At 53.7% G+C, this 27,216-nt stretch overlaps 1 protein-coding gene across 1 annotated transcript in view; it reads left to right on the plus strand.

The window, feature by feature from the left end:
• The first annotated feature begins 4,922 nt into the window (after positions 1–4,922).
• Positions 4,923–27,216, plus strand: part of Ebf2 (EBF transcription factor 2) — a 169,019-nt gene continuing 146,725 nt past the window's right edge. Inside the window, exons 1-6 of the mRNA XM_048330904.1 lie at positions 4,923–5,572; positions 7,928–8,084; positions 9,213–9,276; positions 9,474–9,529; positions 10,005–10,078; positions 16,618–16,686. Coding sequence (XP_048186861.1) covers positions 5,442–5,572; positions 7,928–8,084; positions 9,213–9,276; positions 9,474–9,529; positions 10,005–10,078; positions 16,618–16,686 — 551 coding nt within the window. The 5' untranslated portion in view covers positions 4,923–5,441. The remainder of the gene's footprint in view (positions 5,573–7,927; positions 8,085–9,212; positions 9,277–9,473; positions 9,530–10,004; positions 10,079–16,617; positions 16,687–27,216) is intronic.

Consider the following 27,216-nt stretch of genomic DNA (forward strand, 5'->3'; position numbering starts at 1 on the left):
GGCTGGGAGGTCCCGCGGGCTTTCCCCGCCGGCTGGCGGGCGGCACCACCGGGAGAGGGGGTGGGGATTGCAGAGGGGCTCCGCGAGTCTCTCTCCCCTCCACGGAGCCGAGAAAGTGGGCGGGAAAACAAGGGGGTGGCGGCCGTGGCTTCACAGGGAACTTTGCCCGTTCCCAAGGCCTCGGCCGCGGCCCGGAACCCCGAGGAGAGGAGGTTTTGTTCTGATGCCTGCAATGTTAGCCACTCAGGGGGCTGAGCTCGGAGGATCAAGTTCCAGAGTTCAAAGCCAGGCTGGACAGGAGCGTCTCTGAGACTCTTTATTGCCAATTGACCACCAAAAATTAAAAAAAGCCAGAAGTGGAAGCGTGGCTCAAATGAGAGAGCACCAGCATGGAGGTGAAAAGCTAAGGAAAAGCACTAGGCCCTGAGTTCGATCTCTAACACGCACACGCGCACGCACAGTCAACTCCCCTTCTCATTTGGATCATTTTTAAAGTGGGGTAAACCAATCCCACTTCGGTGCTGCCGTCAAGTTGAAGGGTGGGAGGGAGCACCTTGGTCCTGCCTCGCTCTTCACCTGGCTCCCCGAGACCAGCTCGTGGTGATGGCTGCCCCTCAATCATGGCAATGACGGAGGTGCCACCAAGCCGGCCAGCTTACTTAACCCGGCCTGGCCCCAAGCTCGCGCTTGACTGGCACGACAACCGCCCCCCCCCCAGAAACCGGGTCCCCGAGTCGTGCGCGTGGGGGCGGCGTCCCGCGCTTCTCCCTCCGGTCCACCCGTGCCCTCACCCACACCCCTCCGCCAGCGCCACTCCCGCGCCGCCTCCGGCCCAGCGCCCACCCCGCCGGGCTCCCAACGCCACCCGGGCAGCCGCGGTGCTGCGCCCGCTGGAACTTCGCGGATCCCCGGCTCTCCCTTCTCCGTGCCCGGAATTAGAGAACGGGAAGGAAGGATTTGTTTGTTTAATAGAGAGGAGCGCGAGAAGGAGCAGAGAGGAGGAAGGGCCAGAAGGGATTTTCTGGGGCTTGCAGGTGATGGGGGGGTGTGAATCTGGTTTCTTCCCCCCACTGGGTAACTGGTGAACACCCCACCTCGGGATTTCTGCACGGTTCCTGGCGGAACCCTGCCGAAGCTACGCAAAACAAGCCAGTCTTCTTCCCCCTGTCCTGAGAGGAAGTTGTCTGGCAGAGCCGGGGTGCTTGACCAGCAATCAGGCAGAGTTCCTCTGCCCTCCCCTGGAATTTGCATTGTCAAATACACACGCCTCATTTCAGGCAGGAAAAAAAAATCGCCAATCGCGCCATTTGGACTTGGTAGTTCATTGACATCAGATATTAAAAAAGCAATCATTCCATCAAGTGTGGGTTAACTATCCAGCAGGATTCGGAGACGGCGAGCGGTCATTTCCTGCTAGGAGGACAAAGACAGAGCAAAGATCCCAGCTTTAAAAACTGGAACATGGCTGTCCAAAGACAGGCCGTGGGGGGCACTGCTAATTTCGTTTCCACGACCCCGACGAGGTGTCCCGGTGGATCGAATATTCTGGTTTGGGCTGCGCCACGGGGGGTGCGTGCGCACGCGCGCGTGTGCGTGGATATGGGCTCTGAAGTGTGTGAATTTACCCCGGGGGCCGGGCCGAGGGAGTGGACGCCAGGGCATTTGCGAAGGCGCCTTGGCCACCTCTGCCGGGGCGGAGGCGCTCGGGGCGAGCTTCGCGACCACCGTGGGCACCGAAATGCAGCTGGGAACTGCGAAGAGGGAAGCGAAGGCCGCCGGCTGCGGAGCGGAGCGTTTTGGAAGCGCGGACAAAGGAGGGGACGGGGTGAAAGGTCGAATGCCACGGCCGCCACTCTCGTTTGGGCCAACGGGCGTCCGGGAACGGTGACCGCGCTCGTCTGAGATCTTTCTGCGCCTCGGGCCGGCGGCGGGGCGCAGCTCGTCAGCCCGAGGCGGAGAGGCGCGCGCGGGCCCGGCATCCCCACAAGGCCCGGCTTTGGGGGGCCGCAGCTGCGCCGCCCCGGCCTCCACCAGGCGCTGGGTTTTGAGTTGCAGGTTTCCCAGGCGGGTCGCTCGCCCGTAGCCCGAGGCGGTGGAGGTGGGCGCAGCCCCCCGGGCGGCCAGCTCGCCGCGCTCGCCAGCGCACCCCACGCGCTCCTTCCGTGCGGTGCGGAGTGCCAACCCCGCAGCCCCCTCTTCCCAAAAGCTACACCCACATAATTAAACCCAACCCATTTGGGCGAAAGGTTCCCAGTTCGCCGAAGCACCGCCCCCCTCCCCCCGCACTCCCCTGGGAACTTCATCCCAGCCTAGGGCGAGCTGGTGCGCTCTGGGGGAGGCGGCCCGGGGACCCCTAGCAGTGCGCACTCCTGTAGTCCCCGTCTCCGCTCCCCCTCCCGCCCCAGCAGCCACAGGGAGGGCGCCCTGAGCGCGGCTCGCCAGTGCGGTGCGCACCACGCGGTCCACCCTCCAGCCCCTGCAAACTGCCACCCAGTGGGTCCCTGGGAGTTGGAGGGTGGTTTGGGGGCGCCGCGCGCCCCAGTTTGATTTGGAGAGGGCAGCCAGGCGCTTGGAGAAAGGCGCGATTCATCCTCTTCCTGAGGGGCATAATTTGGGTGGCAGCTGTTACCGGCGAGGAAAGCTGGGCGTTCACGACCCTGGCTCTGCCCTTTAACCTAAGTCAACCCAAGCCTGGGGCAGGCAGTCTGGGGCCTGGCCCACGGTTCCCCGCGGCCCCTTGGGGGTATTCCTGACACTTTCCCCCAGCAGCTTGAAGGTTTAATCGGTCAAAGACCCCCCTACCCCCCAAAAACCCCAACCCCACCAGGCTTATCTGCAAGTCACATCTAGGAAGACCTGACTGTGCTGAGGAGCCCCGACGCCTTTGCCCCTGGGGAGCAGACCCCAGAGGAGGAAGAAAATGGGTGTGGGGGGGTATTGAGACTTCGAAACAGCGGCCTTGACAGAAGACTGGGTGATTATGAGCTTCTGCAGGGGAGGGGTATTCCACAGAGTTGGTCTAGAACAGAATTGCCAAGTTGCAAAACCAGACCATAGATTTCATCCCCAGAAATTTCTCTCCCCCCCCCCCCCCACTCTCTTCTTTCTTTGGACAACTCCCGGTACGGCGGTCGTTATTATGATTCCTACTCCTACAAACCATCAGTGGCAGTTTCTGGTGGTGCTCAGTCTCACTGGTTCCCCTCAACCTAGCTTGCAGTGCAAGCTAGAGGTCTGGGGTACCCAGTCCACTGCCCCTGTCCCCCGGTCCCAGGTCTTCCTCGGAGCGCCCCGGTGGTGAAGTCGGGTGTGGAGGGGGGTCGGGCGGCGTGGTCCCTTTCCCAGGGCAGAGTCGCCTTCCGTGGGAAGCTCCCACTTGGTTTCCGTCCAGGCCACCGCGGCGCCCCGCGCTGTGTCCTCTAGCGGTAAACCCTCGCAGTTCACCCCCAGATCTGGTCAAGAGTCGATTGGCACTCCAATCGGACTCCTCGGAGGGGAGGGAGGGGGGCTCCTGCACGTCACCCGGGGCTTCGCGGACGCCGGGTGCGTGGCGAGGCCCGGGGACGCGGGCGCAGCGCTGCCGCCGTCCCATCGCCCGCCCGCCCGCCCAGCTGAAGGCTCCCGCGCGGCAGATGGTCTTTGAGCACAGATTTGCATTCATTGTCTTCAAATCTGTTTTCGCGCTGGCGTTCTAGATTTCAGCGGCAGATCTACACACAGATCAGAATACAAAAGGAGCAAGAAAATAACACCCAGCCAGGAGGGTGGTTGTGTTTTCCCCCCCTTTTCTTTCTAATAGGCGCTTGGAGCGGCCGGGCGGTAGTTAGTTACAAAGCCGTCTAGGGTTTCAGCTGTTCGGCTGAGCGGCCGCCGCCTCCTCCTCCCCGACCACCAGCCCGCGACCACCGCGCGCCCTGGATAAAGTCCCCGGGACGCCCCTCCGGGTCTCCGCCCCCCCCCGCTCCCCGGGGCTTTGGGGAGTGGGAATCGGGGAGCAGCCCCCTCCCCAACACACACACACGTACCGTGGGACGGCGCCCCGAGCCCCCCACGCGCGCCGAGGTCAGCGGGCGCCCCGCGCACGGTGCCTCCGCGCCCGCGCGTCGAGCCCGACACCCGGTCCCCGGTGAAGCACACTCCGGGGTCCCGCCCGTCCGCACCCCACTCCCCGGGAGTCCCTTCTGGTAACAACTTGCAAACCGCACGGAAGATCAGGGTGCGGGCCTGAGACTCCGGGGAGGGATGCTCGGGGCGGGGGTGGGGGGGGACTGTCCGTACAAACCCCAGGAGCGTCAGCGGGGCCGCGCTCGCTCCCGCACCCCGGCCCGAGCTCCCCCGGGGGATGGGAGGGGGGGCCGGAGCGAAGATCCTCCCCGCAGCGCACCGAAACCTCCCCTTAGCCGCGAACCCCGGGAGGAGGCTTCCCGGGCGGCCGGGCCCAGCCCGCGCCCCCACCCCCCCCCACCCCATCGTCCCCACCCCGAGCCCCAGCCCGACGCCGCCGCGGTGCCGGGGTTTGGAGAGACCCCCTCCCACCCCCACCCCCCGGTCCCACGGGTTCGGACCCGGACCCGGCGGCCCGCAAGCTGCGCGTCCCCTTTCACCTCCCGGACCCGCGGCCTCGCCGAGCGTGGCGCGCGCCGCGGGCGGACGTGGGCCCCGGCGCCGGCCAATCCCGAGCGCCCATGCAAATGAGGCGCGTTAACGGACCGCGGCTCCGCCTCCTGCGGCCGGGGCCGTAGTAACCATTGATGGGCCCGCGCGCGGCGGCAGCCCGGCTCCGCGCGGCGCTCGCTAGCCACCGCCTCCTCGCGGCTCCGGGTCTTCCCTTTCCTTTTACCACCGATCCCGATCCGGCCGGGGCTTTTCTTTTTTTTTTTTCCTTTTTCTCCCCTCCCCTTTCCTAAATTGGCACGGTGGGGAGGCGCGGGGAGGGGGGCGCCCGGAGGCAGGGGGAGCGCCCGGATCGCAGGCAGCGAGCCACCTCCTCCCGCTTCCCCCGGCACAGGTGATGCTCCTAAATTGTGGCGACTTGGTGGCGGCGGCCGTGCGGCGGGGAGGATGCGAGCGAGCTAGGCTGCGCGGCCTGCGGCGGCGGCGGAGCTGAGCGCGGAGCGCGGAGCGCGCGCGCGGGACGGACGCACGCCCAACTTGGACCGCATCGCCCGCGCCTCTCGCGGGAAGCCCGGGTCCGCTTCCCTTCCCCTTCTCCCCCTTTTTTTCCTTCCCTTTTTTTTTTTTTTTCCTTTTCCTTGTCTGCACGCGAGATCCAAACTTTGGCACTTGATCCCCTTTCTCGGATTGCTTTGTGGAGAAGACTGGTTTGCTGGCACCGCTGGAGATTCGAGTCAGGACAGTGTTGTTGTTAAAAAGAAAAGAAAAGAAAAATCACTTTTTTTTTAAATTTAAAGAAGACGATCGTGAAGGATCAGACTTTTTAAATGTTTGGGATTCAAGATACTTTAGGAAGAGGACCAGCTCTGAAGGAGAAGTCTCTGGGCGCGGAGATGGATTCGGTCCGGTCCTGGGTCCGGAACGTCGGCGTCGTGGACGCCAATGTCGCCGCGCAGAGGTAACCGGGTCGCCGCACTCACCCCCGGGAGGAGATCTTTCCTCGATCTCGCGTCCCCGCCGCCCCTGTCCCCTCCTCCTCGCGCCCCCGGGTGTCCCCTCTCTCCCCGGCTCCCCAGCTCTCCGGTTCCCCTCGGATCCCGTCGGTGGTCCTGGCCGCGCGCGCGCGCGGGGGGGGGGGGTGGCGGGTGGGTGGGTTGGGGGGTTCTCCCTCGGCCGGGCAGGTCGCTGCGGTCAGGGGAAATGTTTACCGGCACCGGAGTCGACCCGCGTCTTCCATTTACTGGAGACCAAACCGAAGGAAAAAAAAAAATCAATCCACGCATCCAAATAAAGTCGCAGCCGGGGCCTCAGAGCCCTGACGGTGTCCGCGACCCCGCCGGGCTCTCCCGCACCTCCCCGCACCTCCCGCGTGGTTCCCAGACACTGGAGGCCCAGCTGCCAGATGGCGGCGGCGGCGGGAGCGGGGAGAGGCCGGGGCAGCTGCCGGCCGGGCGAGGCGAGGCCGGCGGGAGCTCGCGGAGGGGGACCGGCGGGAGGATCTGGAGTTGACGGCGGGCGGGCGGGCGGTCCCGACGCCCGGAGGCGGGGGAGGAACGAAGAGCAAAGTCCGAGCCGGAGGAGTCGCGGAAGAAGCGAGAGGGGAAAAGAAGATGGGCCGCCGCCCCCAGTTCCGCGGATCCCCCCCAAAGCGGACGCCGTCCCCGAGCACCGTGTGCCGGCAGAGCGAACGCCCGTCCCGGGTGCCACCCCACGGAGACACGCCGGGCCCCCCGCTTGTCACCACCACTTCTGGCCCGCGCGGGTGGCCTGGACGCAACCCTGCCGGCGAGACGCAGCCCTCGTGCCACCGGGGCCCCCCTTCCCCGACTTCTCCCCCGACTCTCGGCCGCCCCCCGCACGTCTCCGCATCACGCCGAGGAACGACGCCTTCCCCGGCCACTCCCCGACCGCAGGTGTCCCGGGTAGAGCGAAGTGGACGCCGCCCTGGAAGGCCAGGGTGACCGCCGGCGCGCGGGGGCCCGGGGCGCGCGGCCGGGACTCCCCGGAGGTGGGGGGGGGGATCGAGCGACCGTCCATCCCGGGGAGAGGAGACGCCTCCCTCCCCGTCTCCCCTCTCCGCGTCAAACAGCCGGGAAAAGTTAGGGCGATGCGAGCCCAAAGGTGACATCCTCCGCCGAATGCGGGCGCGCGGGCCGGGCGGCCGGGGGCCCCGCGCCTTCGGGTTAGTGAGATCTGCTGGCCGGTTCGAGACTAGCTAAGACAGCTAGGCCCGGGGTGGGGGGCGGGCGCCCCCACGCCGAGTTCTCGCGTCCTCCCAACTTGGGTTTCGGGCTTCGGCTTGGGCCTCCGCCGCCGGGAACTCTGCTGGAGCGCCGGGCGCCCCGGGCTCAGGCAACGGCGCCCCGCGTCGGAACAAGCGGGCGTCTCCAAGCCCCGCAGATCCGGGGCGCCTCCGCCACGGCCTGCCACCCCCGTGAGGCTCGCTCGCGGGGGTTCCGATCTGCCGCTTTCCGGGGGTGCTGCTTGGCAGAAGAGCGGGGCGGGGGGGGGGGGACGCAGAGAGGCAAGGCGTTTAGGACCGACAGTTGGACCCTGGGCTTTCCATCACGCAGGGGTTTCCCACGCCCCCCCCCCCCAGGCGACCGAGCGAGGCAGGTAACCCACCGGAAGAAGGGAGGACCCCGTTCGCAAAGGCGAGGGGGGTGCTTATTCCTTTAACGCCGAGTCCCCGCTCGGGGTCCTGACACCCGGGGAAAGGGGGCCGCGGGACCCCACGTCTTGGGCCTCCGCCTGGGGTTGGGGGCCTGCTCTGGCACCGTGCGCAGAGTCGGGTCCTTCGGTCCCTGCCGTCGCGGTGGGACCCTGGGCGGCGGGCCCGCTCGGCTTGCACGCGCCCCAGACTTGGGCCTTGTCCGTGCGCCCGTGGTCACCGCTCGTCCCCTGTGGAGCCCCGGGTTTTGGGGTGTCTGTATGCCGGCACTTGAACTCAGAGTTTGGACACTGACCTTTAGATTTCATTTTATTTTATTTTGGTCAAGGCTAGCTCACGGGCTAGCGCTTGAGCCACGGTTCCACCCCCCCTCCCCGTTAATTGGGGATGAGGGTCCCACAGATTTGACTTCCCTGCCAGGGCTGGCTTCTAACTGTGATCTTCACGTCTCAGCCTCGGGAGGAGCTGGGGTGACCGGGTGAACCACCAGCACCAGGCTCTTCTTGTTGTTGTTTTTTTTTAAACATGAACTGATTAAAGTCCTGAAAGTTTCAGGGCTCTGGACCTGGGGTGTGCACCCCTTCCCCCCTTTTTTTGTTAACCTGGTGTCTCTCTGTGTCCCTCCTGTCTCTCTCTACGCAGTGGGGTAGCCCTGTCCCGGGCTCACTTCGAGAAGCAGCCTCCGTCTAACTTGAGGAAATCCAACTTTTTCCATTTCGTCCTGGCGCTCTACGACCGGCAGGGACAGCCGGTGGAGATCGAGCGAACGGCCTTCGTAGACTTTGTGGAAAATGACAAAGTAAGCAGACTCCCGTCCCGCCTCGGGCCCAGGAACTCCCTCCAGCAGAGAACCAAAGGTTCCATCTGTCACTGGAGACACTTTTCCCTGCGCATCATCAGAGAGGATAAATGGAGGCTTCTCACCCTCCGCCTCCACGTCAGTAGATTTCCGCCCCCCCCCTTCTTTGCTCCTGTACCCGAAGCTTTCAGGAGTGTGCCCCGAGCTTTGGGGGTCATTAACTGAGCCGTCATCTGTGGCAAGCACACTTTGGGTTCGATCATGGTTAAAAAGTACATGCGAGGTGGCCCCTCTCTCTCCTGCAAGCTGGGCAAGGGTGGGTTGATTGGGACTAGGTGGGAAGTCTCTGCCAGCCCACCCTCTCAGGGCCGTGGCCTCCTAACTTTGCTCAACCAAGGCAGCCACCCCCCCTTCCCACTCAAGCTTGGATTTGGGGGCAGAATATTTAGTCTTAAATGAAAAGTTGTCCATCGAAACCACTGGGCGAGGGAAGGCGAACCGGCGTCCTTGGCTGGGACAGTCTCCTTGGGTGTCCAGTTCCAGCTTTGGGATCGCCATTTCCTAAGGTCCTATTGACTTCCTCACTGGGTCTTGAGCTCCGGGCCGGCGCGGGCTCCCGCTGTGCCCAGCTCTTCCAAATGACAGGTCCCTGCACTTTTTTGCCCAGAGAAGCCTGTGAGTTTCTAGGGGGCAAACACAGCCAGATTGGTGGGTGGGGAGACTTCTTAGAGATTGGTTGCTGCTCTGTCCGGCTCGATCTGGACCTGGGGGAAGGCATTTCTGAGGATATTTACGTCTTTAACATTTTCAGTTGTACAAAGAGGTTTCGATTCAACAAGTCAGGTTAGGAGAACGATGCATCTCGATCAACTCTTCTCCACCTTTCCCAAACCCATTCCTACCCGGAGGACATTATAAGGGAGACGGGAGGAGGGCTGGAGGGAGCAGGGGTTGGCGAGCCTGGGCTGGTGGTGGGCATTAGTTCCTGCCCTTTGACCCTGGGCCGGCCTGGGCCGGGACTGGGGTTAATCAAGGGGGCTAGAAGGCCGGGCGGGGCAGGACTCCCTCTTACTTTCTTCATGGAGGGGGTGCTGAAAAACAATGGAGTGGCTGTCTCTGTCATTTCAGGAGCAAGGAAACGAGAAGACCAACAACGGCACCCACTACAAATTACAGCTCCTGTACAGCAACGGTGAGCACCTTGGGCAGGCGCAGGGGAGTCAGCTTAGCCAACCCGCGGCCTGCGGCGCGAGGTCTCTGCTCCACAACAGCCCAGCTGTGTCCCTGGCAGCATGGACGGGCTGCCCACACCACCTGAGTCAGGCCTCCGGGGCTTTGGGGGCCAGAGGGGCTCCCAGCCCTTGACTCTGTCTGTCCTTCCTGTTGCAGGCGTTCGGACGGAGCAGGACCTCTACGTGAGGCTCATTGACTCTGTCACCAAGCAGGTGAGCCCAGGCAGGCTGCGTGCCTCCTCCCCCTCCTCCTCCTCCTCCTCCTCCTCCTCCTCCTCCTCCTCCTCCTCCTCCTCCTCCTCCTCCTCCTCCTCCTCCTCCCTGCTCCCACCTGCATGACCTTCTGGGTCAGACTGCACTGGCTGGCTCCATCACCCTAAACTCCGTTAGACCCTCTGTCTCCAGTTGTCTTCTTTTTATGGGGGGCGGACAGGGGAGGGAGCATAAGGCCGTAGAAAGCAGAGAATTATGGGGAACCTTGTCTCTCTCCAGTATTTCCTTCCACAAAGATCCGAGGGGGACACACTGCTTTACTTTTGCTTCAGTTGGGTGAACCCTGCCACCACTCAAGCTTCTGCTCCCCCCCCCCCCCGAATTCCTACAGGGAGCAGGTAGTGGGGAGGGAGCCGATCTTGTACAGGGCTCTAAAGTCCTTCCTTTGTGCTTCTGTGTCTTCCCTTCCCGGCAGCCCATAGCTTACGAGGGACAGAATAAGAATCCGGAGATGTGCCGAGTTCTCCTGACACATGAAGTCATGTGCAGGTAAGAGACGCCCCCTCCCCGGGTGTGGCTGGACAGCCAGGCAGGCGGGCCTGGCCTCCTTCTTCAGAGCCTAGAGCTCTTAAGACGTGGAAAATAAACTCCAGAAAGAGCCAAGGTTCCCGGCATCGCTGGAGTTCCCTCTGTCGCGTGGAAAGCCCGTGGCATCGGGGCTCGGGATCTGGGTTCCCTCCCCCTGATCCCCTTAAACTCACCACAGCTGGGGGTGGGTGAGAGCTGAGTTCCTGCCCTGCCCACTCAGGGCACAGCACCAGGGGACCCACTTGTGGAGCTGAGCCCTGGCCCAGAGACCCGAAACAGCTGGTAGACTAAGGGAGTGACTGAGGGTTGAGGGGCCCATTTTGGGGGGCACTTCCCTGCCCCCAGGCCTGTCTGTCTCTTGGTGAGGTGAAGTCTTTCCAGCCCTGAAAGTGCAATGACTTCCACGCTGTTGCCCTGTTTTTAAAATGGGGACGGCGGGGGTGGGGTGGGTAGGGTCATGTTTCCTAGGTTGGAAGGAACCACTGGGTAGAAAGATCAATCCTGGTCCTCACAGGTGAATGAGGTGCAAAGCTGGGAGAAAGGTTGGCATTCTGGAAGTCCCGGGGGCCCCAGCAACAGCTCGAGTCTTGGGGTCCCATTGCAAGAGGCCCAGTCTGTTGGCTTCTTTGCCCTCTAGCTTCTAGGAATTGATCCGTGCCGTTTTGAACCCTGGCCATTGCCCTTTTCCTTCTGCTTGGGGAGCATAAACGTTTCAACCCCGAGAAGAAAGTCACCTGCACTCTCTTTGAACAGAAGGGGTTTGAATGCCCAGTGTGTGCCCAGCCCGGGGCTGGAGGCTTGGGGATTTCACTGCACAGGAGCCGAGACCTAGAAGGGTCGGTGGGTGGGAAGAGTGTGGTTTCTCACTAAGGAACGTGATATCTATTTTGTAAGCGTAGTTCCCGCCCTCCCCCCCCACAACCTGATTAGAGGGGAAGCCTCCGTTTATCCTTACTCTGCTCTGGCTCCACCGATTGTTTCCCAAGGACAGGATTGCTAGTTTGGGGGTAATTGCAGGCCATCTAATTCAGTCCTGACTATTTTATGGGGGCTCCCTTAAGCCCTTATGTCCCTCCTAAACTCAGGAAGAAATCATAGCAGCCAGACATGTTTGTTTGGATTTGGGGACAAGTATTGGGGGTGGGGGAGAAAAAAGAACATTGCCTCAAATGCAAACTTGAGCTGGGCCAGTAGCCTCCATGCTGTGCTCCTGCGGGAGCTGGGTGAGCACTGTGTGGTGAGCACTGTGTGGTGGGTAGGTGGAGGGCTCCTTTACCTCAGGGCCCTGATAGATTTGTTCAGCAAGAAAATACTGTTCCAAGGTACACTCGCAGGTAATAGCTAGATTAAATAATCAGAAAGCTTCGACTTGGTTGGCTACTCAGAAGGGAAGTCAGAAAGGAGGTTTAAAAAAAAAATCCTCTACTGTTTAAATGTCTTTGTTTTGGAGAGTGAACCTTTGCAAAAGAAAACAAAACCTCAAACGAGCCCATTATCTGGTGAATCTTTCCTAACACTTTCAACAAGACTTGCATGCTCCATCCAGCTGTAGTTAGACTTTTTTTTTTTTTAAATTTTAAGCTCAAGCAAACCCTCCTCATTTTATGCTGTTTAAGTAGCAGCATCAATTTTTAAAGCCTCTAGTTTAGTCTGCATTAGTAACACAATATAAAAATTTAATGTACTGTAACTTTGCTATATTGGAGGGCTGAGAAGACGTTCTGCTATTTTCTGTCTAAACTAGACTTCCAAACAAATATTAATTATGGGCAAATAAATGATCCGTTGGATGGGTTCTGCCTGCAGTTTTCCCAATAAGTGAATTTGTGTGTGTGTGTGTGTGTGTGTGTGTGCACACGTGAGTGTTGGGAGATGAGGCATGTGTAGGCAAATATTGGCTGCATCTGAAAGGGATTTTCTCGTTCAATCTGCCAGAGGGGTTGATGCTTCAGAAAGGAGAAAAGTTTCTTCTCCCACATTTTGAGAGTCGGTGGTAGCAGTCCATGATGATTGTGCGTGTGTGTGTGTGTGTGTGTGTGTGCGCGTGCATTGTGTCCTGGTTGCTTTGCCAGTGATGATTGCACATATCTACTTTTGCCTGGTGCATACGGGAATGCTTCTGGGAATGGCTTTATGTCCTGGAGCCTTTAGTAAAAGGCTCGTTCATAAACTGGTGGTTAGCTTCGAGGGGCGGGGGAGGGGGTGGTGGGGGGACGAAAGCAAAGGGAGAAAAAAATAAATCTGTTTAGATATAACTTTTCCTCCCTTTCCCCAATTGTCTCTGCCTTTCCCCCCACCATGCCTGAGTTCATTTTGCCAATTATTAGCGAGGAGAAATCTAGTTGTTATGTTGCTGCCAGCTACCCCGGTGCCCTCAATGCTCAGAGGGTTAAAAGATATTATAATTTGAACAGAAGTCGTCTCAAGGCCTACAGCTGGCTAATAACAGAGTTGTATTGAGCGCTCGCAAACCTCACAGCTGTGACTTTTTGCCACAAGGCGCAGGCTAGACAGGGCTCTAATCAGATGGGCCAGCCGGGCAGTAGGGCCGGTGTCTTTATCGGCCAGATGGTGTGAATTTAGACACTTTTGTTATGCAATCGCAGGGAGGAGTTGGGGAGAAGAAAACAAAACAAAAGCCACCATGCTGTGCGCTTATTTGAGTTTGAAATTAGAGACAGATTTTTGAAAGTTGAGGGTTGAATTTTAAAAACAATTTTGGAAGAGGAGAGGGCCGCATTCATTTATCTTGAGCCAGAGTTTGGGCTGACTGGACACCCAGAGTCCAAACCTAGGGCATCTATTTACCTATCTATTATTATTACTATTTTTCTTACCCAGTCATCTTTTATCTCCTTTTAGCCTTGCAGGTAAGATTTAGTTAGGATTGTGATAAAAATTTCTTATATGTTCCCACCTTTGCCTCTCCCTTCCACCTCCCCCCCCCCCCCAACTTGTCTTATTCTTTCTCTTTTCCTCTTCAAAGACTCCATGCAGAGACAGGAAAGAGGAAAAGAGGCCAGGGCTCAAATCTACAGTGTTTTCAAGTAGAAGGTTCTCCCAATAAGGAGGAGGATAAAATAAACCAAGCCAAGCCAGACAGGGAGGCAGAGGGGTAGTTCTTCTCTTTACTCAATACTGTAAGGAGCACCCCCAACTGAGCCCCTGGGGTTCTTAGGAACACAAGTATTAACCTACCACCAAGTTCACTTCCCTCTTCTCTTTGTTTGTTTGTTTATTATCTATTTATTTTACAATCATTATTAGTGGGGGGAAAATAAAAGCAAAACAAAACTCTTCTGAGGAAGTCCAGACTTGGAGACGTGGCTGCTTCTAAAAGAACCCTAAGCGCCTTTCTACCACAGTGGTGGAACCCGAAGCTGTCTTATTCAGGCTTTGCCTGTCTAGCAATGGGAGAGCAGAATGGCGTTGGTGATGTGAGTGTCACCTGTCCACGTTGGCCATGGGTGTGCATTCAGAACTCTCCTGGGCTCTCCACATCCCTCTGCTGTGTTGATAAACGTTAGCACGAACACTGAATGTCACTCAAGAACAACTAAGACTCAGGAAGGAGACCTTTACTTTGAAAAAAAGAAGAAAGGCAATTTTCTCTGGTTCATTTATAGACCCAGAGAAATTTAGAAAAAGGCCCGTGGCTCACACCTGCAACCAATCCTAGCTAGTCAGGAGGCTGAGATCTGAGGATCACTGTTCAAAGCCAGCCCGGGCAGGAACATCTGTGAGACTCTTATCTCCAGTTAACCACCAGAAAACAGGAAGTGGCGCTGTGGCTCAAGTGGTAGAGTGCTAGCCTTGAGCTGAAGAGCTCAGGGACAGAGCCCCGGCCCAGAGATCAAGCCCCACACTGAAAGAAAAAAGGGTGGGGGGTGAAAACAATCAGGTCATATAATTTTTAAAAAAAAAATCCTTTTGCTATTGTAGTTTCATCGCCAAGCGAATAGACACTCACGTGTAGCTCTTGTGTGTTGAGTACGGATACGAGAGACTGTATTGGAATCTGTTACTGTCGGAAAATAAAGGATTGGGTTCTAAAGTTTCTTTTTGATACCATCTCCTTCCCTGAGTCGCCCACATCGCATTCTCCTGGCACCAGGATTGCGCTGAGATCTATTTTTCTTTTCCTCCATAGGAAACCCCTGTGGAAAGCAGCTGAATTCAGCTGAGAATTTTGACAAACCTACTTGGCCTCCCCAGAATCTAAACGAAACAGACTGGCACATGGTGACTGTGTGCTCTTGTAATTAAACCGTACCCCTCATGTCACACACATTGGGGGTTCAGTCGGCGCGTGGGGGATGTCAGAGGAGTCTAGCTCGGAGGTCTTGAAGTACTGAGCATTGATGAGGCTAAGGTAGTAGGTTCGACTTAAACGAGACTCGGGAGACAGGAGAGGGGTGGCTGTACAGACGGGTGGGGAGTCCAGAGAGATAAGATTTGGGGGGGGGGTAGGACTGTAACTGGCTAGCACTTTTAAGAATGCTAATTTGGGGATAGATTGAAATTTTAAAAGCTAAGACCTAACATAATTTTAAAAGGCCACGTATTAGAAAGTCCTAGGGACTTTCTGCTCTTTAGGAAAGTGGAGAGAATTTTCCTTGTTGTTCCATCCTATTAATTTGATTAAAAATTTTGAAGCGTCCTCGTACCCATTTGATAAAAATGTCCAAGCGTGCCTCAAGTGTATTTCACTTTATGGGAGGGGGTGGTGGTGGTTGGCAGGATGGTTCACTGGCTAATGGATGTGTCTCTGCGTGAGGGAGACGGACTGCACATTTTTAAAATAGGAATTGATGTTTAATTCTGTGGAAGGTCAGAGGCCGGATGGACCGTGGAGGGGCGGGACAGGCCTCGGCTGCCGCAGGAGCTACCCGGCTTCCCGACACCGTGGCCTTTGCAAAGGCTGCCCTGGGAGCCCCCCAGCCTCACCACGGAAGCCCCCTAGGGCCTCTGGCCACCGCCTCTGGGTGTGTGAGGGAGGCCAAGCTCAGAAGGGTTAAAGGGATTTGACTCCATGCTCGCAGCTGCTTAGAGGCAAGTTAGATGCCAGAGCCCCAGACACCGCTTAGCCGCGTCTCAGCGGCACGTCACCAGTGCTGAAGCTGGAGACCTCACTGCGGGAAAGGCGGCCCTGCGTGCCGGGGGCCGCTGTGAACACTGAGGAGATCTTCTCCAACTGGAATGGATGTTCATGATGTTTTAAGAGCCACGTCAAGGCCATCACCTGAGTTGACTCCAGCCGACAGACACTTGCAACGAGCCGAGAGGCTCTTAGAAGGCTGTAACCCTGGCAGGCAGCGTTGGAATGCTCTCTCTGTAGCCTTCTCGCTCTCTCTTCTCAGTCCTTTGTTCCTGTTGTACTTGCACTGGGGGCCTCCATCCTCATAGCTTTTCCTCTCGGCGAATCCCTCTGCATGTATCCAGCTGTCCAAGTTTGGGGAAGCAGAGTTTTCAGAAATGGGACTTGTATGTGGTCAAGTCCCATTTCACTTGTGGCCTTGGTGAAGATCGAAGCTGGCATCCTCTAGCTTCCTGCCTCACTTCCTTCTGGGTTACAATGCACATCATAGTTCTGATTTTCTTCCTTCTCCTTCAGAAATGAAGGAATGAATACCTCTGAAGGACACTGTAGTCTCCAAAGAAAGCCGTTATGTAAATGAGCTCTGTAACTATCAGGCTGCTACTACCTGCTGTCTATTGAAAACATTCCTCTACTTTCTTTAAATATTTACTTATTTATTTTAATATTAATATTATTATTATTATTGCCAGTCCTGGGCCTTGGACTCAGGGCCTGAGCACTGTCTCTGGCTTCTTTTTGCTCAAGGCTAGCACTCTGTCACTTGAGCCACAGCGCTACTTCTGGCCATTTTCTATATATGTGGTGCTGGGGAATTGAACCTAGGGCTTCATGTATACAAGGCTCTTGCCACTAGGCCACATTCCCAGCCCTATTTATTAATTCTTTAATGGTTACTTTTTCTTCTTTTAATTTAATTTATTTGTTTTTATGAGGCACTAGGAATGGAACCCAGGGTCTTGTGCATTCTAGACAAGCACTCTACCACTAAGCCACATTCCCAGGCCTGTAAATATTGATTGGCATACAAAGATGTAGAATATACAATCACAAAGTAACTGAACGTCAGCCTGGAAATGACGTTGTACTCTTAAGATCCAACCAACTCTGCTGTAGTTACAAATACGGATTTTGGGGGAAGTTGTGCGTTGATGAGAATAACCTCATTTGTGAGCTATAGTGAGAATGTGGATGAGTACGTTTGGGTTTAGGTTCAGATAAAAAGGAAAACAACAACCATATAGCCACACTTTTTTTTCCTTCAAGTAGCTTCTAGTTGGAGGCTCCTTGGACATCTTCATTTTTGTGAGTTCTTTTTAGAAAATTTTTGTGTCTGCTCACTGTATTTAAAAAAAAACAAAAACCCACGATTTCGTGTACTCTTGCTTCCTTTCCTGTGCAGTCGATGCTGTGAAAAGAAAAGCTGTGGAAACCGCAACGAGACGCCTTCCGACCCGGTTATCATCGACAGGTAGGGCGAAACTGTGGTTTCGAAATCTTTTTGTCGTTGTTGTTTGTTGTTGTTGTTGTTTCCTTCCTTCATGAAGCTCCTTGCTGAAGATTGCTCCCTGGGGGCCGTGATGTAATGTTGTTTTCATGTTTCCTTCAAGGCTAAGCTAGCTCGGCTAGTCCAGCGCGGTTGGCCTGTCTTGAGGAGAGTTAGGACCTCCCTTGCAGAAGGCGCATCTCTAAGTGGAAGAAGTGTGTTGTGAGGGAGGGGGAGGGCTGCCCTGTTAGTGCGATAGGAGCCATGCGCCCCAAGTTCACTGCCAATCCTTTTAATCATGCTCTGCTATGGCTACTGGGCTTGAAGCCTATCAGTGGTTGTGGTTGTCTGTGACAAGGCTGGTCTGGCCTCGAGTGACATTGCTTCTCCCTGCAGAGGGCCACATTCTAGGTTCTGTGTTGTAGTCTTGGGGACAAATGCTAATTCGCTGAAAGGTGATTTTAGGCATCCTACAGCTCTCTGGGTGGTTGGTGTGTGTGTGTGTGTGTGTGTGTGTGTGTGTGTGTGTGTGTGTGGAAACAGAACTTACAAACCAACGAAGAAATACCAAATTAACTCCCAGCAATCATGTAATTTTTAAGAAACCCCAAATTCCCACCCCTAATTTTTTTTTTTTCCTTTTTCGTTAAAGAACGGAATAATTCCCCGTTGCTTCTTTCTTTGGGTTTTCATGTTCCTAGCCAGGTCCTGAAATGGATTGGAGAGACCGCAGTCTCCAAAGCTGTTATTCCAGTGTTCTCAGGAATTCTCAGCCGGGAGAGCGGAACCCCTGGCATCCTTCCCAGAAAGCCAGCTTGCTTCCCTTGCGCAAAGCAAGAGCCGCAGAGTAGAGCGAAGGGAGAGATGTCGGGGCGGAGGCGGCTGCGGTTCTGGTCCCGTCTTCCCTCCCGACCCGGGGCGCAGCGTTTAGCTTCTTGGGTGCCGTGACGGTTGAGTTGCACAGGTGCCTGTAAGGGGATGACAGGCACGTGGAAAATGGTCGCTGGGTGCCCGGTCGCCTCTTTCTTGCTGGGATGCCCGTGGGATCTTGGGGCGGGGAGGGGGGAGTGGAAGCCTGTGAGAGCAGCCGAGATGCAGGTCCAGAACCTTCCAGCATGCAGGCCCAGATCACTCTTCTTCAGCTCCTGGCTCCCACTCCTCTTCCAGGAAGGTGCCCCAGACTCCCGAAGGTTAGTCTTCTTGTAACACACACACAGCCACCCACCTGTAGCAACGTGTGCCCAACGTACACATGCTGATCTGCATGCACAAGTGCTGATTTGTGTGTGCGCGCATGCGTGCGTGCACACGCACATGCACACACACACGAGTGTGCTCTACTGACTTCATACCTCACAGTAGCTCTTGCCTGCATCCACAAAGTTCGATCTGTTCAGCTTCTTTTCTTGAGCAAGACATGTTTCCCTCCTCTGGAGAAAGTAGTTTTCTGTATGTCTAGAGAGAAAACGATTTCCTATTACTTTGTCGCTACAATGCCTTGACTTCTGAGGCTGTGAAACTTGTCCCAGGGCTGCCTCTTAGGAAGTTTGATGGGATGGTAGCATCAGTTTTGTTTTTCTGCTCTGTGCCTAGTGGAACAGCTGAGTGGTGTCTCTGGATCAGGACTTCTGAAACGTGACATCAACATATGGAGATACACATACAAGAGGCTCATACGTTGGCCACTGTCAGGTGTTACGAGTACCTATTTTATTCTACACACATGCACGTGTTGGCCTTACTTATGGCTGTTGTTTAAACTTATTACTCACTGATCAAAGCTCGGGCTTATTGATTCTTGGTGGCTTTGGGGGTATGCTTAGCCTTCCTGCCTTCCTCTTTGAAAGCCAAAGGGCATGAAGTCAGGCTCCGGTGAACCGGAGGTGGGAGGGGAGCCTGGGTTATCGGGGGCCTGGTTGAGTCGGGTCTCTGGCTAGTCCTTGGGCTCAATGTCTGCCAATGCGGAGGCGTCCTGTTTCCTCCCCACGCACCAAATGGGTGCGAAATTATCTACCTCTGATGTCCTCCGTGTGAATGTCGAGTGCTCCGCTTTGCCCCGTGAGGCCAGTGAATGATCTCCCCCGCTTCTTACCCCCCCTGACCAGATGCAGTTAGTTTACCTGTCTCTCTCTCTCTCTCTCTCTCTCTCTCTCTCTCTCTCTCTCTCTCTCGGAGTCTCTCCATAACACAAGCACGCTCTACTCTGGCTCAGGGAAGCCTCTGTGTGTTCCTTTGGAGTGGCACACATTGGAGGAGAGGGAAACCTAGGCTCAGTTTCCAGACTTTTGACCCCCAAGGACCCCTTCATTGCTGCTTCATTAGTGACTGACCTCAGGCAGTTTTGATTTGCGGTTTTTGCCTTCCGAAGTGCAGCGAGCGAGTGGCCGATGCAGCTGGGAGCTCCTTTCTGGTTCATCAAAGACCTGTAATAGAGTAAGCCTTTAAAATAACAAAACTCACCTCGATGGCCAGTCAGATCAGAGCGAGAGGGCCGGCATGATCATACCTGTGGCTCCAACGCACCAACACCAGCTAGGCTTCTCAGGGAGCCAATACTGAGGGTGGAATATTAAAGAAAACAGCGTTCACCATCTTGCGGTCTCTTAATTGAAAGCCACTGGTTTACAATAGGGGAACCGTCATCAGCTACTTAGTGATACATTTCTCAAAACTTAGTCCCAGATTTGGAGGTCCCGCCCACGTGACACTGCCAAGTTACACCCTGCCCTGATCTCTCCAGAAACAATCACAGTACTTCTTCCTTTCAGCTGCCTTTTGTGCATACTTTCATGCATTCTTGAATAACCAGGCCCCTCTCCATAAAGCCGGGCTAAGACCCAGCCCCACAGGACCTGCTACTGGGCCCAGAGTCCTCTGAAGTATCATCATCATCATCATCCTTCATCATCCTTCTTTCTTTTCTCCTCTTCCTCCCCCCTCCCCCTCCCCCTCCCCCTCCTCTTCCTCCTCTTCCTCCTCCTCCTCCTCCTCCTCCTCCTCCTCCTCCTCCTTTGCCCCTCCCTCCCCCCTCCTCCCTCCTCCCTCCTCCCTCCTGTCTTCCGGTAGTATAAAAATCTAGAGTCTCAATCTGGAAAACCACAAAAGAAAATGCAGCAAAGCCAGGTGCTGTTGGCGCATGCCTGTAATACCAGCTAGGCAGGAGGCTGGAATCTGAGGATAGAGGTTTGAAGCCGGACATGGCAGCAAAGTCCACGAGACTCCTATCTCCAATGAATCAGCAAACGTGGAGATGTAGCCCCAGCAGTAGCCTGCTAGCTTTGAGCAAAAAGAAAAAACAAAACAAAACGAAAGCGCCAAGTGAGAGCTGGAGGCCCCGAGTTCAGTGTGGATATGGTTTTGCTTATTTTCTTTTTAAACAATCCAAGCAAACTGCAGAATGACCATTATTCAAAAAGAATCGAGTTCAGCTGTCCGTAAGCGCGGTGAGCAATGCATGTCTTGCGTTTTCGTCTTTTAAGGCTTTGTGGTAAAATGTACATGACGTAGGATTTGCCACGTTCGCCCTGCGTAGGTTTTGTACCCACGTTGTTGGGCCGCATCCTCACCGCCCGTCCTTACAATGCTTTCTCTCTTACAAAACTAGAACTTTGTACCCATTACTGTACAAGACTCCCCATTTCTCTGTACCCAGCCTCTGTCCCTGCCATTCAACTTTCTGTCTCTGTGAACCACACCTAAGTGGAATCATACAGTTGTTGCTTTTTGTGCCTGGCTTAGTGTAATATTCTCATGGTGGTGTACTGTATGTCAGAATTTCCTTTTTAAGGCTGAATAATATTCCATTGTAGATATAGGCATATATATATATATATATACCCATTTAGTTATGGAAGCTAGATTTACTTGGTGCTTACTGTACACTAGGCATTGTGCTAAACAACCTGTGCTAATTAAATAACTGTAGTTTTATCAACTGTAGTTGATGAAAAAAAAGCTCAATTTTATGCAAGGAGAAACATCCATCTTGAGGGGTGAGGTCAAGTGGGTCAAAGTCACAGGGTCCGTTTCAGCGGCGAAACTGGGTTTTGGTGAACTGGTAGAAGTCCCAGGAAGACATACTTTGGTATAGTACCAGGAAGAGCTTCCCGGCATTCGGAGCTGTTGCAGGTCCCCGCAAGCTTGAGCTGCAGGGGCTCGGAGTGGGAACAGCAGGGAGGGACAGCAGCCGTCCTTTGGGAAACACTGTGAGTTGCTGGCCCTGAAGTGTTGTTGAACTCTGACATTCCATAAGTCACCTTCAAGTGTGTGACACACTGGGTGGAATACCAGTCGTCAGGGTGACAGAGAGGTGGCACGGTGCGACAGAAGGCCCTGGATGAGGAGGGGGAATGGGACACCCCCCCCCCCCCGCCCCCGGGCCATTCCCCAACTAGCTGTCTAATGTTACCTAGGTTGTGAGCCTCCCAGAGCCTCAGTTTTCCTACCTGAAATGAAGGGAATTGGGCCAATGCATGGCCTTTAATTGTCTTTCAGCTTTGCTTTCTCTGATTTTGGTGGTGGTGGGGGCGGCCCAGGTTTGAGTGTCAGGCATGTTAATTCCTCATCCTGGTTTATCAATAATTTATAGGAGCTTTTAATATCTATGCCTTTTTAGCCCAAACCCTTCATCTCCAGGGTGGGTGTGGGGGGGGTGTGCGACTCTGCATTGTGAAGATGCTATAGAAGCCTGGCCCTGGGCAGTATTAAAAAAAATAAATGAACATTCCATCTCCTCGGGGAAGGCTTAGATTTTCTTACTAAGAAACACTGATTATCTAGCCAATGTGAATGTTTTAGTCTTTTCTGTTCCTCGGTTGTTTCCTAGCAAAACCTCTGCTAGTTTCTTAGCCTTTGCAGCAAGGTACCGGCGAGAGAAGGGATGCTGCTGCTTCTAGCCTAGGAAAGATACGTCACTGTGGTTGAAGCACCTCGCTCGCTGAGTGATGGCCTGAGACAAGAAACAAAAAGGAAGCCAAGTTTCCTTCCAGAACACGACTCTCCTCACACCGTTAGGCAGTGCAGAGTTACGATCTTCATTTCTGTATTTGGGGTTATGTGTTGCTTTTTGGTTTTTTTGTTTTGGAGTTCTGGGGATGGAACCCACATCCTCACGCACACTCTCAAACACTTAGCTCCATCCCCACATTGGATATATATCTGATATATGATATGTAGTCATACGTGACACATATGTAATATACATATATCATATGTATGCCATATATACATATGTCAGATATCATATGTGTGTGCTATACGAATACCACAGATACTAGCATTTGGATGTACTAGGACTTGAACCCAGGGCCTTATGCTCTACCATTTGAGCTAGGCTCCCAACCACTTCGTTTTGTTTCAGTGTTGTTGTTGAAATAGGATCTTACTCACTTTTTGTCTGGGTTGGCTTTGAACTGTCTTTGACTCTGTGTAGCTGGTATTATAGTGTGGATTTCTATACTTGGTGTCTGGGTTATTTGGAAAGAGCTACTTAGCTCACCCGTTTCTCTCGGTTTTGGAGTTTGACATGAATTGAGCTTCGTTATCTATCCATCCTTTATTCCGTTAGTCCTTCCTGGGTGTTCCTCCGTGAAGCAAGCATTGGAGACTCCCTGGCGGGGAGAGGCGAGCAGAGCATCAGGCCTGGCTTGCCCTGCCATGGTCAGCTCTGTGATCCCAGGAGATAGTTACAGAATGAGGCGTTCTCTGGAGGTCGGTGGATGTGCATGAGTTCCCACCCTTCCAGGCCCATCATTTCCTCTTCATTGTACCAACCTGCACTATTTTTTCTTTTCTTCCTTAGAACCTACCATTTCCGCCACTTAGCTCTCTCTCGATCACAAGTCCCTTTCCAGATCTAGTTCACAGTTAGCCTTCTCGAAGATATCCATTCTTATCCTACACTCTTCCCACTTGACATTCATCACATATACGCACTCTTGTTTGGATATGTGGCTATTGTTTTTCTTATTTTTGTTTACAATTTTGGCGTATTATGATTCTTAGATACCCAATATCCAGTGCTATTTATTTACTTCTTAACTGTAATACTTAGTAGCTATGTGACAGTTTTAATAATAGTTAATAATAATGTCTCTTTCTTTTACTCATGCGAAACATATTAATATAAGTAATAGCTTTCATAATGAGTGATAGAATTGATACCCACCCATGTTGGGGACTGAACCTAGGAACTCATATATGCTGTGGACGCACTCTACCACTGAGCTTTATCCTCAGCCTTGTGTACTTTGAAAAAAAAGCCATAGCAATACCTTATGTCTCCTCGTATATCTGTGCAGTGGCTTGGATATCATAGACACTGAGTAAATATTAGTTGGCTGAATAGCATCTGACTGCCAAGCACTGAGGACTTGTTAACAGCGTCTTAGCCAGAGCATACAGGAGTGTTCCTAGTAACTGCTTGTATTAGATAGTTGCTTAGCTGTCTTGTACCAACGAGTGCACAAGGACAGTGCCCAGAATAAATGTACAGCGGGTTGCAGGAGAATGAACCCACGTTTGTCCTGGAAACATGTCTTGAAGGCATAGAATGCCATGGACTTTACGAGGGATAGGAAGAGAGTGACCAGACACAAAGCTCTGCCTTCCAGAGGTTTAAGTGAGGAGAGAATATGTAGGTGTACCAGGATATGGTGTAGCATGCAGGAAGTACCACCAAAGTGGCAGAGAGAAACACTGGGGAGAAATATTTTCTTGTGTGAAACTAGAATAGTGAAACCTATGAAAATGGTTTTAAAAGGATAGAAATGAAGGAGGCAGAAAAGATCTATAACAGAGGTGAATTTGATCAAAGTACATTATATTACAGTGTGTGTGTGTGTGTGTGTGTGTGTGTGTGTGTGTGTGTGTGTGTCTACCAGTTTTGGGGTAAACCTTGCATTCTTGGCTCTTTTGCTTAAGGCTGGTGCTCTACCACTTGAGCCACACCTCCACTTAGGGCTATTTGTTGGTTAATTGGAAACATCTGCCTGGGCTGGATTTGAACTATGATCCTCAGATCTCAGCACCCCCACCCCCCACCCCAGTAGCCAGGATTGCAGATGTGAGCCTCCAGTGCCTAGCGCGAAAACTTTTTATACAACTAAAAGAAATAAAAGACTACAGTTCTTTAGCCTTTTCGTCATGCGGTTTCCCTCTGTTTATCAATGTTCCCAGTGTTTATCAGTGCCTAGTACATTACTGCTAGGTTTGGTGACAGTTGTGTCTGTAGGACATAGGTAGTTGGGGTGAAGCCTCTCTACGCTGGGCCCTGTTCATCTCTGCTATTGGGGACAAGACTGTTGTCTAATGCAAATTCTGGGGCTCGAACTCAGGACCTGGGTGCTGTCATTTACACTTTTCATTCTACCACTTGAGCAATAGCTCCAGTTCTGGATTTTTGGTGGTTAATTGGAGAGAAGAGTCTCAGACTTTTCTGCCCAGGCTGGCTTCAAACCATGATCCTCAGCTCTCAGCCTGGTTAGGATTACAGGCATGAGCCACTGGGGCCTGGCTAGAAGAGCATTCTGTTAGAAAAGGCAGGTAGGAAGGAAAGCATTTCGTGGAAGTTCTTACACTTTTAGAGGTGTATGTCTATGTGTGAAGGGGTACAGTGAGAGAAAGATGATTCAGACCAGATTTTGGCAGCTTCCTATAACTGTGCAAAAGCATGTTGACATGATTATTATTAGTATGTTTTATTAAGTAGTTGTGCGAAGAGGTCATGATTCCCTAAGTCAGTTTATGAGTACAAAGCATCTTTTTTTTTTTTGGCCAGTCCTGGGCCTTGGACTCAGGGCCTGAGCACTGTCCCTGGCTTCTTCCCGCTCAAGGCTAGCACTCTGCCACGTGAGCCACAGCGCCACTTCTGGCCATTTTCTGTATATGTGGTGCTGGGGAATCGAACCTAGGGCCTCGTGTATCCGAGGCAGGCACTCTTGCCACTAGGCTATATCCCCAGCCCAGTACAAAGCATCTTGATCAGTGTCCCCTCTCCCATCCCGGCCTTCAAGGTACGCAGCTCAATGATTACGTAATGTACGTTCACGATAATGAGCGTGTGGGCTCACCCTCCCTCCCGCTCTGGTATATCTTGGAATGCGATTAATTAATTAACTTTGATTGTTAAGGGGATGTACGGAGGGGTTGCAGTTATGTCAGGAAGGAAGTGAGTACAATTCTTGTAGAACATTGTTCCCCCCCTCCTTGCCTCCCGCTGCTCCGCCCGCTCGTGACGTGGTTTTATTGGCAGTGGAGGGGGTAACGGATCCGTGCTCAGTCAACGGCTGAGAGAGAGAACTTTGAGGACGGCTCGGAAAATGTGGGGCAACCGAGTTCTAGGATTAGAAAGTCAGCTTTTCCTTACCAAATGCTCCAACACCGGCCCCCTGGAGGGGAAAGGTCCACCCTCTCCCTTCTCCACCCCCCCTGCCCTCCCCCACTGCCCACCCCCACCCCTCTTGCTGATGCCCTCCCCGGAGTGGGCCTCCCTTTTGTTTCCTCCAAGGCTGCTCCCATCCTGGGCAAAAAGAGCTGCTGTTCTACCATCTGGCAATCTGTGAATTTTTTAGTAGCCTGGATGTTTGTGAGAAAGCAGAGACTCGGAGGCCAACATCCAAGCCATTTGTAAGCCATTCTTCAGCAAAAGAGGGGGAAGGACCAAGCCCGGTTCCTCCTTGCTAGCATTCTTTCGCCCAAAGTGCTTGCTTGAGTACCCAGAATCTATTTCTAGGGGGAATCAGCCGCTGCCCCTCTGGGGTTGTTCAGCACGGAATGAGCTTTGCTCAGCTTCCAGCTTCTGTGTGAGGTGATCAGATAGCAGATTTGCCCCCAAAGTGGGTGAATTGCCACGGCTAGGAAAACAGAACTCTGAATCTGTGCTGACTTGCAAACAAGAAGTAGGTGTTTGGTTCTAGAAGAGGAGTTTCCTCTTGACATTGTCTAGCTGGAGATAAAAGTCATAGAGCTGGAAAAGTTTATGCTAAGACTGTGTGCTGATTTCAAGAGAGCCTTCTAGAATGTCTAGCTATTTTCTCTTTCTTCCTTCCTCTCTTTTTTATTTGAATAAACAGGGCTGCATAAATTCTTTTTCAACCTGATTTTTTTTGGGGGGGTGGTGGGTGGGAAAGTACTGAAATTTGAGCTCAGAGTATCACACTTGATACCACTTGAGCCACGCCTCTAGCCCTTGGGTCTAGTTTCCACTTAGCCAAGAGACTCACAAACCAAATGGTTGGGAAAGGAGACACAGATACCAAGAAGATGAGAAGGAAGTCACCCATGGAACTTGCAGATTTTTGGATCCTACTAGTAGGACTTGAAAGATTATTTGTTTATTGATTAAAATCTTGTAAGACTTGTTCTTTGTTATTCTAGGTCATCACACTGACCTAGAATGCCCTTGGAGGGACATTAATCAGAAAGGAAAAATAGCCAGGTTCTGGAGGCTCACGCCTGTAATCCTAGCTCCTCAGGAGGCTGAGATCTGCAGGTGGCAGGGCAGGAAAATCCACAAGACTCTTATCTCCAGTTAATTACCAGAAAACCGGAAGTGGCACTGTGACTCAACATGGTAGAGGACTAGCCTCGAGTGAAAAAGCTCAGGGACTGTGCCCAGGTCCTGCGTTCAAGCCCCACAGCAGACAAAAATAATAAAATAAAAGCAAAGTAATTGAGTGATGAGAGTTTGATGCCTTTTGGCCAGCCTAGACCCCACTTGACAAAGAATCAGCCTCTCTTCAATTACATGATGGTCTTCTAGGGAGGATTTGTACTAAGTGGCAAGTTTCTAGAGAAGGCAAACTTATCCTGACTCCTTCAAGGCCGTGAGAGACAGGGTTGAGGAGAAAGGCTGCAGCTCATCTCCCAGAGCAAGTGCTTTTCAGAGGGAAAGAACGAAAGAAGAAATCCCTACGCCCACTGACAGGAATGGAGGAGTTTGCCGGGAAGGAACAAGGGGGCCCAGCCCAGCGTGTGAGGGATAATGGCTCTGTTTAAGGCCCCTCAGAAGCCAAGGATGTTTTCAAAAGAGAACTCACCAGCTGGTGAAGAAAGGAGGCCCAGGCATTGTACCGCCGAACGCTATTCCTTAGACCTGGCCATTCCAGGAGTGCCCTGAGGTAGGACCGGAAGGAACAAGGTGATGACGTGGGATGACACAGGCATTTTTCCTGATGCACTGACACCTGTGCATGGGACTCATTTTAGTTATGTTCTGGAGCTGTCACCCCACGTTTCAGAGACGCTGACTGAAGATCGACATACAGCAATCAGGCCAACGAGTCCACTGGGATTAGAGACAAGGTCTCTGGTTCTCAGGACCAACATTGAGGCGGCGCAGGCAAGAGGAGGACCAGAAGAAGCAGGGACACCCCTACACCCCTGTAGATGCAGCTACTTTAATGATACAGCTATTAGGGACTGAAGAACTGGAGCATGCTTCACCTTCTACCTTCTTGGGACAGAATGATGGCCTTTCACGTCAGTGATGTTGTTTGCAGCCAGTTCCCTCTGTGC

The sequence above is a fragment of the Perognathus longimembris genome, chromosome 21 (assembly GCF_023159225.1).
Source record: "Perognathus longimembris pacificus isolate PPM17 chromosome 21, ASM2315922v1, whole genome shotgun sequence".
Lineage (NCBI taxonomy): Eukaryota > Metazoa > Chordata > Mammalia > Rodentia > Heteromyidae > Perognathus > Perognathus longimembris.